General features: G+C 45.5%; 2 protein-coding genes across 2 annotated transcripts; one reads left to right on the forward strand and one right to left on the reverse strand.

Moving 5' to 3' along the window:
• Window positions 1-2,320: 2,320 nt before the first annotated feature.
• Window positions 2,321-4,258, forward strand: LOC100277325 (uncharacterized). The gene is made up of 2 exons (NM_001176307.2): window positions 2,321-2,515; window positions 2,626-4,258. The coding sequence occupies exons 1-2, from the start codon at window positions 2,422-2,424 to the stop codon at window positions 3,399-3,401; spliced, it is 870 nt and encodes a 289-aa protein (NP_001169778.1). The 5' UTR covers window positions 2,321-2,421; the 3' UTR covers window positions 3,402-4,258.
• Window positions 4,259-11,977: 7,719 nt separating this feature from the next.
• Window positions 11,978-14,327, reverse strand: LOC103647667 (expansin-like A3). Its single transcript, XM_008672171.4, has 4 exons — window positions 14,097-14,327; window positions 13,801-13,919; window positions 12,889-13,067; window positions 11,978-12,743 (listed from the first exon to the last, which is right to left on the reverse strand). The coding sequence occupies exons 1-4, from the start codon at window positions 14,218-14,220 to the stop codon at window positions 12,347-12,349; spliced, it is 819 nt and encodes a 272-aa protein (XP_008670393.1). The 5' UTR covers window positions 14,221-14,327; the 3' UTR covers window positions 11,978-12,346.
• Between the last annotated feature and the right edge of the window lie 720 nt (window positions 14,328-15,047).

Consider the following 15,047-nt stretch of genomic DNA (forward strand, 5'->3'; position numbering starts at 1 on the left):
AAACAAAAGGGTTTACAGTCCTCCTTACGGAGGCCAGAAACATGCATACAAATAGAGATCCATAAAGGGATCAAAAAATCAAACTACTCAAATCTTTCTAAGGCTCTACCAAGGTTGCAGCCAGATGTGTGAGGCGTTTTGCACCAGCCACTTCACATCTTCTTTCCTCATCAGCAGCTCTGAGACTTGAAGACATACTTGGGTTGCAGCCATCAAAAATGCATTTATTTCGATGATTCCATAAAGTCCAAGCTCCCAGAATGATGAGAGAGTTAAGGCCCTTTTTTGTGAGACCATGTACTGCTCCTCCCACCACTTCCCACCATCCCAGGAAGGAGTTTGCAGTCGGCTGTGGTGCAAGAGAATGAAGACCAGATTTCCTGAGTAAAAGGTACCAGAATTCTCGGGCGAAAGAACATTGCACAAGGAGGTGGTCTATATTTTCTTCCTCTTGGTCACATAACAGACATTGCTCTGGATGATTTAGGCCTCGCTTTGCCAATCTATCAGCTGTCCAACATCTCTTATGGGCCACCAACCAAAGGAAGAAGCGATATTTTGGCAAGGCCCAGGACTTCCAGATTCTTTTATAATGTTCAAATGTCACAGATCCTAGGAACAGTCCTTCATATGCTGATTTGGCTGAGTACACACCATTCGAGGCAATACTGAAAGTATGCTTGTCGTCAACCTCCGGCTGTAGCTCGATGCCAGATATCAAATCCCAAAGCTGAAGGTAATCTGTCAAAACCCCTACTGACAAAGCTCCTCTGATGTCAGAAATCCATTTGGCGCTAACAATTGCTTCCTGAACTGTCCTGCAATTGATTACCCGCTTCGGAATTGCGCCAACCAGCCTTGGAAACAGATCTGCAATTCTTTTTCCATTAAGCCATTTACCCTTCCAGAATTTGGTATTGTTTCCATTCCCCACTTCAGTGGTTACTACTGCAGAAAAGAAAGCTCTAGCCTTTTTTGGGACTTGTATTTGAAGTCCAGACCAGGGCCGAGAGTGGTCAGTCTTTTGTAACCAAAGCCACCTTAGTCGAAGTGCCCAACATAATTCTGGAAGACCAGAAATACCAAGCCCTCCAAGCTTTAGGGGGCGACAGACTTTTCCCCGGGCAACAAGACAGTGGCCAGCTCTAGCTTCTTTGCGACCTCTACATAGAAAACCTCTTTTGATTTTATCAATAGTTTCCAAACCCCACTGTGGGATATCCACTGCCATTGCTAAGTATACTGTCATGCTAGTAAGAACATGCTGAACTTGCACTCTTCTTCCAGCTCGTGTCATTAAGTCAGCCTTCCAATTAGGAAGCTGATCAGCTATCTTATCCACAAAAGGTTGGAACTGTTGCTTTGTCAACTTGTGTAAGGATAAAGGGAGCCCCAAATAACGACACAGAAAGGTTGAGATTTCACATGGCATCAGGGTCTGGACTTCGAGCAGCACCTCCTCAGAGCATCTAATAGGATACACATTTGACTTTTGCACATTATTGTGTAATGGTGGTTTTTACACTGTTGCGTCTCTTTTATTGAACACTATTGAGGATTGAGGAATTATTAGTGTTGTCTCCTCCAGTCATCCGTATGTTCATAAGCATTCAGAGGCAGGGGCAAGTTTCTTAATAATTAAGATAGACAAGAGACGGTGAGATAGTTCCACTCTTCACCTTGTAAAGTATTTCTATATTAAACTCTAGGTTTCTATATTAAACATTGTGTTCTAACCTTACTCTAGCATGATATATTAAACATCAAAATTTATAATATATAATTAATATTGTTAGATAGATTATCATTGAATCTATTTCCATAATAAGCATATTTAGAGATAAACATTTTGATAATATTTTTCTACAAATACAGTTAAATCTAAGAGAGTTTGACTGGCACAAATACTATGCCCACTTATTTCAGAACGGATGAAACAAAACAAGATTAAAAACCTTTTTATTAAATACACGAATACGTGTATACGAGAAATATTCTCCATCACACCAAACCTCCGCATAAAACAGCTAGTACTGCTACACTGGTCAAGGGAGATTTGAAGAAATCACTGATAAATGCAAAAAAAATACGTTACGAACTTACGATTATACCTTAGCTGCGGAGATGCCACAAATAAACACCGTAAATCGCGGTGATTATTATGCCATAAACCGCGCCACTCCACACATATCGGAAGGCCCCAAAGCCCGTGGGCCGAGCCGAGCGTGACGGAAGCAGCACGCAGGACCAATTTTGAAAAGGGGCTGCAAGACGCAAGACGACCGTTGGAAGAGCCGCCTCTTCGCCTCCGCTTAAAAGCCTCCTCGCCTCGTCTTCCAAACCCGAGAGCAAACGAGAAGGACGCCGGAGACCGAGAAGCAATCTCTCCTCCCCCCGGCCAGCCGACCGACCGACCGACCCATGGACCGCCGTCCTGCTCTCGCCGTCTCTCCGCGCCCGCCCCGGGTGCCCCGCCCGCCCCTCGTGCCAGCCTCCTCCGTGCAAACGCCTCCAGGTATGGCCGGCTGATTCCCAATCGCCCCCCCCCCCCCCCCCCCCCCCCCCCCCCCCTCGTGCGCCGATTCAGTTCTCCCGATCTGACGCGCTCCTCTCAACTGTCTGCAGGATCGATGAAGAAGGCGGCGGCTCCGATGCGCGCGTCCGTCTGCGCGATCCCGTCGCCGGTCCGCTTCGAGCCCAGCCCGATGCGCGCCTCCATCTCCGCTCTCCCGTCGCCGATCCGCGCCGAACCGAGCCCTATGCGCGCGCGCGTGACCGCCGCGCTCCAGCCACCAAGTCGCGTCAAGCTCGACCTGGCTGCGTCGTCGCCTCCTCCGGCAAGGGCGGCGGCCGACAAGGAGAACTTCCTCCTCGCCGCGGCTCCGTCGTCCCCCTCGGCGAGGGTGGGGTTCGACAAGGAGAACCTCCTCCCGGCCGGCGCGGACGCCCACGACGAGCTTGTGGCGCTCAACCTCGCCGCGATTGCCAGGACAGCGGGCACGCCGTCTGGTGGCCCGCTCTTCGTGCGGGGCAGACTCTACGACCTCTACTCGGCGCGCCGCAACGAGCGGCTCAAGCGCAAGCAGGACTTCCCCTTCTATTCCGAGGAGTTCGCGTCCGCGGCAGTGGACCCCGAGACGATGGCCGAGAACCCCTGTGTCGCCGTCGAGCTGTCCAAACGCCGCGTAGCCAAGAAGGCCTACGCCGCCAGCGGCGCGGAGTCCGTGAGGAGGTCTATGCCAGCCGTCGACTTCGCAGCATGCCGCGGTGGAGACTTGGGGCCGAGGTCCTCGCTCAGGAGCAGTAAGGAGATGAAGAAGGCTTCCGCCGCGTCCGGCGCCGTTTCCATGGCCACCAAGGTGAGGAGGGTCAACCCCAGGTCTTCGGTTCGCCGGTTCTGAGTGTTGTAGCGCTCTTCATCTGAGGTTTTCTAGCTTCCACTCTCTGGTTCGATATGTCACTGTCACATGTGGATTTGGTGATGCGGTCTACCTATAACTAGTAGATGTCAGTAAGAAACATTGCCAGTTTTTTGTGCTCGGAATTGGTTTGGCGAGCAACCCAGATGCGAATTGCGAATCACCTTGGTGTTAGACACGCAGAGGGTGGAAGAAGAGAGCATGAGATCTGGAAGGGAAGCAGAGATGTAGGCAACGGTGGTGTTCGTCTATGTTCAGTTTCTTCTGGTTTTTCCATAATCCTCTTCCCAGAGTCACCCTTATACCCTTACACGGGCTCGGCCCAATGACACAGCGCTTAGCACATTACATGGCCCACTCAGGGCCCGTTACTCTCACATTTCCGCGCTTACGGCTTTGGTTTTCTGTCGCCGTCGCCCTCCTGTTCTTCATGTTGCTGCACCACTTCATGGTCTTCAGGCAAGTCAGGTTGGCTTTCACCTTTCTTGGTCTGCCGCTGCTGCTCCTTGCTGGACAGCGCCGTCTCTTCCTCGTCGGCTGCCTCTTCTGGCGTCTCCCTTGACATATTGCTGACATTTGGCTGGGTCATATTCTGATGGGAATATATTACTACGAGGTGGTGTTAATATAGGTTGGTTGCAGCAAGGTAGTCTGTGCTCTGAATTTGGTTCTTTAGAATAGTGACCATAGTTGCCGTAATTCTATTTATACGTCAGTCTATCATGTGTCAACCTAACATTTCGAATATATCTTGCATTCTTTTCTTTCTTGCTGGTACAAAGTGTTTGTTTTCGTGGTCAGTCTTGTTATAAAAACATTCAATGATGCATCTTTTTGAGCCGTTGCTGTATTCGTCAAGACATGCAGTTCTCCAAGTCTAAGCATTACAGGTCACCACTCACTACTAGGTAACATGATCACCCTCAACAAGCTAGCACATGAGTGGGCATTACAGGTCACCTGCCCAATCCAGCGCGTAGGCCACAAATAACATCAACTTCACAATTAATCCACGTAAGAGACCATCTGGCGATCATCTTGTGGAAGACTGTTAGCACCCTCTAGAAGCCTATAGAGCAGGGAAGAGGGAAGCAGCAAAGATTGGAGACGTGGGGAAGAAGAAGGTCTCGTGACGGCAACGAGTTGATATTCTATTCATTAATTCTTCCATGTCCCCTACAGTTTGCACATTGTCCCTTTATAATACTTCCTTAACGGCCCAGCCCAACTCACGCTTACATGGCCCACCCTGGACCAGTAACTCGGACATTGTCGTGCTTCTGCCGATGCAGCCGCACTTCGTTCTTCTCCTTCGAACACTCTTGAACATCTGCTTCCAGCTCCTTTGCCATCGTTGTGTCGTCTGATGCCAACACAGTAGTTTCCTGTGTAGCAGGGTTAACAAAGACTAATGATGTCTTCTTCCCCATTTCGATCAGTTGCTGTTTCATGCCTTCCATTTGCAGACTTGCCCGGTGATGAAAGAACACGCCATGCATATAATCTTTAATTATTTTGTTATCGAAGCAATCAGCGTTTCTCGTTCTGCAAATAGCCCAATAAACTATAGGTAAGACCATGGCATATACCTGTTCGCCACGGGGTTAACTATTGTCAATCCGAATCCAATACCGACCAAAGTTTGCCCGGACTGCAATTAGACCCAAAAGTGTACGCCGAAAGTCTCCACACATACTTGCACTTGGCAGTCATGCACTCAAAGAAGAGGTGTTGTGCTGCACTGCACACTTTCTTACGCGTTTGATCAAATTGTCCTTGGTGAAATAGCAACCTGCAGAACCAACCACATGAATAGCAACTTTTAATGGGGGCTTGGCCTTCTATAGTTTCTGGAAACCATGTTCGTATTTTTTTTTTTTGCAAAGGTGAGCAAAGTCGATTTTACAAAAAAAAAAACTGTATTCTTGTTAATTGACTTTGTCAATCCTCATGTAGCCACCTCGTGAAGGTGAGGCATCACTGCTACTACTTCACGAATTCCACTAAGCATTTCTATTTATAAGAAAAATAGCTCGGTGCCCATTAACAATTGAGTTTTGCTGTTCTTTGGTCAACATAACCAAGTGTTCGTGGTAATAGTTCAAAGCAACAAATCTAATGTAAAAAGAATTAGGATGCTCACATGCTAGCATCAAATCTTGTTCATTGAATCCACATCTAAGGCGGGTGCAATCCCCACCTTCTCTCATATAATCTTCTAAAGAACTAGTATGTTTTCATAGAATAGGGCATGCCATCCCATGGTGGATTGCACTCACCCATAGATGGTGGATCCGATAGATAAGTTTTGATGTTAGCGCACTAACGGTTTTACATTAGATATGTTGTCATAGCTCGAAGGATGTAAAATGAACTTGGACAAAGGCAAAATAATGATTTAGAAGATCAACACCTCAAGAAAGACATCAAAAGAATTATTAAAAACCTATAAGACACAATATAGAACAAGCCTAGACAAAGACACATTAAAAACAAAGATAAACAAATAAACCAGTTGCCTCAGACATCCGTACATGCATCGGATAAAGCATTCGATACAAATGATAGTATGATACTATACTGAAGAAGGGTTACTGCGAAATAGTACAATAGACACACAAGTGTGCATTGGACGTCACACTAGATTGGGCCCACGATCCATGGCAAACCCCCATGCTCTATCACTTGGATCAAATTGTCTAGTTGGACAAGCCCACCAGGGAACCAACAAATTAACCGTATTAGGGAACTAACCATACCACGCGACTAGGAGTTATAACGGGTATGTACGTGCTTAACAGGGTTGGTCCGCCCGCCGCTCATAGTTCGCAACAACAAATATTTAACCATTCAAGGTTTACTATAGTCATTTAAGGTTTATTTCAGCCATTCGCCGTTTTTAAAATTTTTAAAGGAAGAATCATTTAGCAATTCAAGGTTTACTTTAGTCATTCAAGAAAAAACATTCATCACTTCAAGATAATGAATCAAGACAAGGGCGACTGTTGCGTTGGATGGGTGAAGGCGTGATAGTAATGAATTACAGATGTTGGGACGGCGTGTCGGCGTGGGATAGCGTGGTTGTGGGTTGGATTGGATCGAAGTAGAGTTGGTTATTTGCGCCCGAGTGAGACGTGTGTGCGGCGACACGTGGGGGTATTAGTTGTCTGAGAGGTCGTGCAGAGATAATTTGGTGGGAGGTGGGATTTAATTAGGTGGTCTGGTTGGGATGATAACGATCACTAATAGTTATTGGATCTATTTATTTTTATAAAAAACACTAATATCTACCATTGAATTTGTAATAGTCCTATAATTCGGTATCTAATTACCTACCTCTGCAATTACAAAAGTGAATTCCCCTAATTTTTATCTAAATTATCCACACAGAAAGAATAATTAAGATAACCACATAAATTTGCATATAATTGTCAACCTTTTTCTAGTACAAAAATGTCACACCTGGATTTAAGGAAAAAATGAATATGAAATGCACGGCTATCAATGTTGTGGATAAAAAAAAATCTTGATAAGGACAGAAATAGAAAGAGTTATATATAGAGATTAGTGACGTAACGAGAGAAGAAAAAAATGTTAATAGAAGAGAAATGTGTATTAAAAAAGAAGATCAAATATTTTTAAACAAAATTTAAATGTTATGACATCGACTCTCTTCTTTTCTTTTTCTTTTTTTGAGATGGAGTCCACATAGAAGAAGAAAGCGTGGAAACTGGACATGCGTGCAATGCCGCAGCCGCAACACTACCCGTGCATGCATGTAAATCAGATACCAAGGTCCGTGTGCCCTTGGACGCAGGGAAGCATACAAAGGTTGCAATCACGGCGGACGGACGAATCATCCGTGAACACATGCGTCGCCGTCATGTCGGCGATCCCATCTTGCCTTCCTCTGCTGCAGGTGCAGGGCTCCTGCCTCCTGCGGGGCTGCTGCTGGCCCTACTACCTGTGCTCCGCAGTCCGCACCAATCAAAATTAACCTTGCAATTATTTAAATAATTGATGGTAGAAGAGATCACTCCAATCAACACTTGATCGAAGTGTAGTACACTACTGTACACTGCTGCTACTCCAACGCAACTAGACAGTCACATGCGTTCATGTGTTGTTGTGTGCACGCATGGGCGTCTCTATTCTACTGTTGTTAGCCACTCTCGTGATCTTTGTCGTGGAGCCACAATTAAGTTCTGCATCAGAACCAAACAAAATCGACCACCTAATTACCTGATTCGATCCTGCTGCTAATTAGCTAGCCAGAGTGAGCTAGCGAATCTAGCGATACACTTAATTAATCTGTCACATGCATGGACGAGAGAGTCTGGAGTGCACCAAGGAAGTCAGATACAGATAATGAGTAGTGGGGGTAGGAGAGCTAGCATAGCAAAGCACTTTTCTGACCATTCAGCATGATTATGTATCACTCGATATCCATCCATTTTAAGTGAATTCTATATTATTTAAGTTATCGTATACTATTTTAACTCATCACATATTACTTAAGTCAATCCATCTGATTTTTAGCTATTGTATCTTATCCAATCCTTTAATTAGTTTTCAACCGTTTTTCAAGTCATTTCATGTTTTTTTAGTGATTTCATTTTTAAAAAAAATAGTTTTTCAACGCATTTTAAGTCATTTCGTATATTGTTTGTAGAAATTTCATCTTACTCGTTTTTTGTTAGTTGTCCTCTAATTTTCCAACTAATTTTAGGCCATTCTATGTGTTTTCAGACATTTTATCTTACTTAGTGCTTAGCTGATATTTAGGAGGTGTTTGAATGCGTTAGAACTAATAGTTAGGGCAACGACTATTATACAAGCAGTCCTTCTGTGCAAGCGTGCAAGCAGTCCTTCTGTGAATGCGTTAGAACTAATAGTTTTTATAAAGATTATTGAGCCGGTGGTGGAAGGGTTTAAGTGCTAAATGTGTCCTACGGTTGGATCACAATCTAATGGATCATATAGTTTGCTTACACGCTTGCACAGAAGGACTGCTTGCATAGCAGTCGTTGCCAATAGGTAGTTGGCTAAAAATTATTAGTGGAATTAGCTAGCTAACAAATAACTATCCAACTATTAACTAATTTATCAAAAATAGCTAATAGCTGAACTATTAGCTAGGGTGTTTAGATATCTCAACTAATTTTAGCCACTAACTATTAGATTTAGTTTATTCAAACACCCCTTAGACACATGTATCTTTATATAATTTCATCTGGTATTCAACTTTATCTGATTTTCAGCCACTTCATATTATTTAGTTGTTTGATTGGTTTTTCCAACCGACTCAGAATAGTACCATCAAAAATATACATCAGCGGATAACCTTTTTATAATGGGTGGGGTATCGCAGAGGTAAATCGGATCCGCTTTAGGCCTTGTTTGTTTGTGTCGGATTGGTGGGTCGGAACGATTCCTACCCGGATTGCTTCTCTAATTTATATAAACTTTGATTAACTGGAACGATTACGGGTGCAATCCGGTAGAAATGAACAAACCTTAATTTCTTAGGTCTAGGGCGTCCTCGATCCTTATCCCGGCGCCTGTGCCGTGTGCGTATAGAGGGAGTTCCTAGCCTTTTGTACTCCACAAGCATAGTAGCTAGCTGCTAGTAAAATATCCTAGATGTTAGGTTTAGCTACGCCATGTTTTAGTCATCGTTCCAGTGCCAAATTTTGTTTTGCTGTTCTTCATTTGGCAACCTTTATTTGTTCTTTTCCAAGTGACACAAAATTGTTACTGTTAGATCTCTCGCTTTATGCCGAAAAACCGTCTCGGCAACTCTAAGACCTGTATTGAAGCCCTTATCATGTACGTACTAGCTCCAACTTCTTATATTTGACACAAAACAATACATAAATGAACTGCAAAACATCAAATAAAAAAATGTGGAGGGAGTAGTATTTTTAAAAGCCTTTGGCTATATTTGGATAGTTCAGTATTAGTACACATGAGTTGAGCAGGATTGAGTTAAGGTAAATACTAGAGTACTCAAACAAATCCTTCAAATGCCCACCTCAAACTCTTCGTAAGGACTGTGGAGAAATATGCAAAAGGCCGATCTTGAAAGATGTAAAATTCTCTTGTACCCAGCTGGAGAGGAAATATGCCGGAATATTCCCCTATTGACGGTGATTGTGTATAAGGGATTGTTTGGTTCCTTTAGTTCATGGACTAAAGTTTAGTCTCTAACCTGTTTAGTTTTAGGGACTAAAAATATTCAAAACATATTAAATGAATCATAAGAGAACTAAAATACCCCTTGACATTCTCTACCTATTAGTGCAACTAAAATAAAGGAAGAGTAAAAAGTAGACTCTATATAGATTATTCGCTTTTAGCCACTCCTTGAGAAACTAGAGACTAAAACAGTTTAGTCCATGTTTTAGTCTCACCGTTTGGCAATTTAGGAACTAAATTTGACTAAAATGGACCAAACGGGCCCTAAGTGAGTGTATGTCCTCTAAATTAAAAAAAGGACTCAAACCCTAATAAAAGGAGATATAATCAATTGACACACTTACCAAGAAGAAGAAGCTAGTTATCTCGGTAATTAACCAGCGAGGAAGAGAGCTTCGCACGCCCTATCGGGTTATTTACAGAACTCTTTACGGTGACCAGAATAAAGTTCCTTTTTTTCTTCCAGAAAAAAGATCTTACTGTGCAACGAGATGTCATGTCGGCGTGAACTGCTGCGTTGCGGAGCAGACGTCCCTCCCTCCCTCCGTACACAAAAGAACGACACAGCCTGTGGAAAACTCGCAGCACTTTGCGGTGCATGCTCCGCGCGCCGACAGACCAAACGTGCCCCTTGGACAAAAGGTTGCCACCGTTAATCATGCATCGATGTCGGTCACAACTGGGCTATCTACTCCGCCACAACCAGAAAAAAAATATTGTGCTAGTTCTAACACACTAAAAAAAAATTCGAAGTAACTTACATTTAATTAGCTATATAAAAAATCATCGATATTTATAATAATAAATAAATAAGCATTAGAATTGCAGTAAGGTATATTTATATTTTTGGATGGGGTATGTAGTTGCAGAGTAATAGAAGCCGTGCTCAAATATTACCTGTTATCGTGGTACTTAATTAAGAGTCTAGTCTACATGCATGATCAAATATTAGCTGGTAGGATAGTAGGGTAATCAAATCAAGTCGTGTTCTTGATGGGACCTACTGCTGGCTAGTTTCCCCGATGGGTTTTTGGATTTGTACGTACGTTTGTCCGCTGTTTCGCAGTTTCCTCATGTCACGGGCGTACGCACGTATACGTCTTGGCGTGTGGAGACTGCAGGAAGAGGACGATGAAAGATGACCAAAATGATTTGGCCGTACGTGGACTCCTAATTGACATGGACGCCAGCAGACAAAGTGCCTAGTCGTCTCAACTCTAGTCCCGGTTTATCGATATACGACAGGCTATGATCTAGTCTGAATCGAGACTGACTAAAGCGTTAAAGGTCTCTCCTCCTCTTTATTATGATTCGATCGTATGGCTTCAATTTAACATCTTATAGATTGTTTTGTAAGTAGCTTTCTATGGATTATTTACATGTGGCATATATAATTTTTGGATGAATTTTTTTTTAACTAAACCGTGAATGTCACATCGGTAACGACACGACCAGTAGGATGTGATAGTTCACTACTATACCCCTCGACGATTCGTTCCATATATACTTATACTTCCCTGCATGCACGTTATTTGACGTGTTCGTTGGTTTGGACCGAGCCAACGCTGCAACGCATGGAATATGAGCAACACTTAATACCATGTAGTGAGCTCTAGCTGTCAATAGCTAGCTAGCCCATTAATACAAATGAATACTAGCTAGGGCCTGTCGTTTGGAGGTGAAGTATTTAAGTATTTTTATGCTAGCTTCGTTGTTAAATATTTATCGTTCGCTAGTTTATTTTTGAACTAAACCACCACAAATAAAAAAAAATCGGACGAAGTAGTGATACTAGCTCCGTTCTTAAATATTTATGCTCAAGCTCAACACTCCACAGTTCAGTTGGACCCCCTTTCGGTGCGTGTCAGCATATGGCTCCAAATTCGAACCGGATTTTAACGCTTTTGAGCTTAGTTTTAAAGCGTCCAGAGTTTAGACACCCCGCCGCATTTGGCAGAGCAACATTTCAGAATTCAGAGATATATGGTGGTTTAGCAAACAGAAAAAACAATGTTGGTGATGACTTTCCCCATTTCAGAATTCAGATATGGTGGGTTAGCAAACAGAAAAAAAAACAATGTGTTAATAACAGGTGGTGGGGCTAAAAAAGGTGCGGTGATTCCATATACTAGTCGTGGCAGAAGAGCAAACAACAACCTAACAAATTCTGATTTCTCGTCCGCTGGCTCAGCCACCCGTCTGCCCACTCGGCCTTCGCTGGATGTTGGAGCAGGGAACAGAACAGATAGCGAGCAGGCGGCCATATACCTCTACCACGGAAAGTACGATGAGATCTAGAAAACTTGTTTTGATTTTGTGATTGGTTTTTTTTTGGGGTAATTTTATGGATCCGTGCATGGTAGTTGAATGATAGCGTGATTTTTTGTTAATTTTTTCCTTTTGCTTTTAGTCGAGTTTGTGGTACAGCCAGGATGGCATGACGCCATGACCCATTAGAACTGTCGACTGGATCCCAGCTCTTTTTTTTTGCCTGCATCTAATCGGATCGACCTTGATAGAAGATCCTGCATACACAATTACACCCTAGCTGCTAGCTACTCCAATCTTCTTCCTCCTCTCCTCTGGACAGCCGGACGCGCTTGGGGGGGATGCTGTTCTTGGAGCCATTGCATGCTGTCCTCTTCTTACCAGAGTGTCGCAGCACCGATGTGGCGACGTGTTAGTATGTATTCATACGTATTTTTAATCTACCCAGCCATATCCTCACTTCACTTCCAGTCGTCCATGGCGGCGGCGGTGCAGCCGCGGGATGCGTCCCGGGCGACGTCGACGATGCGGACGCCGGTGTCGTAGACCTGGCCGGGGCGCCAGTCGGCCGGCAGCACCTCCTGCTCGGCCCACACCCACTTGCCGTCGTAGCCGCCCGTGACGACCGCGCGGAACTGCAGCGGGCCGGCGGGGGCCCGGTCCGTGCTCCACACCGGCCCGTACGCCCTTGTCATGAACCGCCACTCCGACGACGACCCCACGGGGGCCACCTCCACCGCCAGTACGTCGGTCTGCCCGCCCTGGTACAGCAGCTTCACCACCAGCTTGCCCCGGCTCCTGTCGCCCGCTTCTTCCACCCGGATCGACAGGTTCTTCTCCTTGTACTCGCAGGGAATCCTGCGGAGCCAAAAGAAGAAGAAAAAAAAGGCACAGGATCGAGGGAATTTTATCAGACTGTTTTGTTTGCCCGATCCATCATCTACAGTTTCATTCAAGCTCAAGTTGTTTTATTGAGTAGAGAGAGAAGCTCAAGTATATATACCTTTTGTACTCTACGGAGAGGGCGTCTCGCCTGTTCAACTGCTGGGCCATCCCGGGCTTGGCCAGGCCCGCGAACGCCGGCCCGGCGAGCAGGAAGTCCGTACGGTTGCTCCTGTGGAAGTCGGTCAGCACCACCCGCACTCCCCCGGCGCTGCACAGCCTTGCGTCTCGGCATCTCATCTGTTTTGTTTGGACCGTCCCAAATTAATCCACCCGTAAAAAATCGCCACAAATTAACGCAAAGAACATCCCAAAAAGAAAGAAAAAAAAAGACAAGCGAGGCGAACAACAGTCGGGTTGCTTATTACTCTTCTGAGACTCCAAAGGAAAAGAAATCAAAGCAGAAAACAATCGATTAAAAGAACTTACTAAGAAGTAAACAGATGCTCCCCGATTTTGGGAGCATCTTTTTGTTAATTATCAGAACTACATTTGGTACGAAGTCGAACTGGAAGTCCCAATTTCGTTTCACTGAACTGAAGGGGGGAGATGTGTGTGTGTGTGTGTGTGTGTGGGGGGGGGGGGGGGGGGGGGGGGGGCAAAACAGATCCCCCCGTGGTCTGCAGAATGTTGCTTTGCGTGCTGGCTCTGAGTTTCTGAAGAAAGCAAGCCCCATCCCAAACGCCCGCACGAATCGAGCAGGAACAGCCCACCACCACCGCACCGTCCACTCCCGGAGACTGTTGAGCCAAAAAAAAAAAACTCGCAGCCGCAACATCGCAATCCAAGATTCCAAGGTACCGAAAGATTCTTGCGGGTGCAGCAGAGCAGTGCAGCGAAGAAAGTGGATTGCTGCCAACCCGACTCAAGCGAGCAAACCGAAAGGACAGGAGAGGAGGAAGAAGCAGCAGCAGGGAGACGTAGAGCGCGCGATGCGGGGGGAGAAAACACACAGCTGGAGTGGAGGCAGTACCTGGAAACAGCGGCCGCAGCCGAGGCCCCCGCGGTGCTGCCTGGGCCCGCCGGCGGCGAGGAAACCCCCATTGATCTCGGCGGCCATGGCGCCGTACCCGCACGCTCCGCTGCTGCTACCTGCTTCGGTTATCCATTACCCAACAATTAACCGGACGGACCAATCGAGTGAAGGAAGGAGAAAGGCAGGCACGGCTGAGATCTGCTACTACTGTGGCTCCATCGGAGACACAGGCAGAAGGCAGGGACCGCTCGATCTGTGCCGGCAGCCGCAGGTACTCGTGCATCAGCGCTTACCGTGAGGGGCCGGAGAGAGCGAGGAAGAGTAGGCCGCCTTCCCCTGCCGCACGCACCGCTCGCTGCCGGCGGACGCGGCGGAGGCCAGGAGAAGCAGCAGGCAGCAGCAGAGGAGGACGTCCATGGCGACGGAAAGAGCCGGCGAGCACTAGAGAGAGGGGAAGGAGACTGACTTCTGTCTAGCTCTAGCACATGCGGCTGCTACCAGTCTCTCACTCTGTTTATAGATACTAGTAGTTAATTTAACCGGCGTTATATAGGACGAGGGGACATGTCACGAGACAAAATGCACTTTTTCTTTATGTGAGAGTCGGTAAAGTTAGTTTTTTTTTTCAAGATATCAAACCACCTGTTGATTTTGAGTTGGACTCTTGCTCCATCTTGATTAGAGTTGAGAGCTTCACTTTTGGTTTTTGGGAGGTTTCACTCTAGAGTTTTATTTTTCGCTAGGGTGAGTGGGCTGCTGACTGTTGTGTTCCCTAGGTATACCTAAGGGCATTCAATCACTTGTTGGATCGAGCACATCTCACTTGTGAGATTTTCCTTTTTAGGGCTAGTTTGGGAACCACATTTTCCCATGAGATTTCTATTTTTCCAAGGGAAAATGAACTAATTTCTCTTTGGAAAATTGAAATCTCGTGGGAAAATGTGGTTACCAAATTAGCCCTTAGAGAATTCTTTCAACCGAATTTTTTCGGGTTGGCCTAGCTGAAACCACAGCATATAGTGTCGTGTCTAGACTATTGACCAGACATGAAACTTAGCTCGGTACGGCTTAATTTCAACGGGCTATGCTTTGCTACTTTAGCTAGACCCGTGTGCCGGGCGGCTCAGGGGCTTGAAGCTCCTCTTCTCCTCCTCTCGCATGAACAATAGAGCGCTCTCCAACACCTCCATAGATCCACATCCACCACACACATTTGTCCCTAAATATTATTATACATAAATAAA

This window comes from Zea mays, chromosome 2 (assembly GCF_902167145.1).
Source record: "Zea mays cultivar B73 chromosome 2, Zm-B73-REFERENCE-NAM-5.0, whole genome shotgun sequence".
NCBI classification, from domain to species: domain Eukaryota; kingdom Viridiplantae; phylum Streptophyta; class Magnoliopsida; order Poales; family Poaceae; genus Zea; species Zea mays.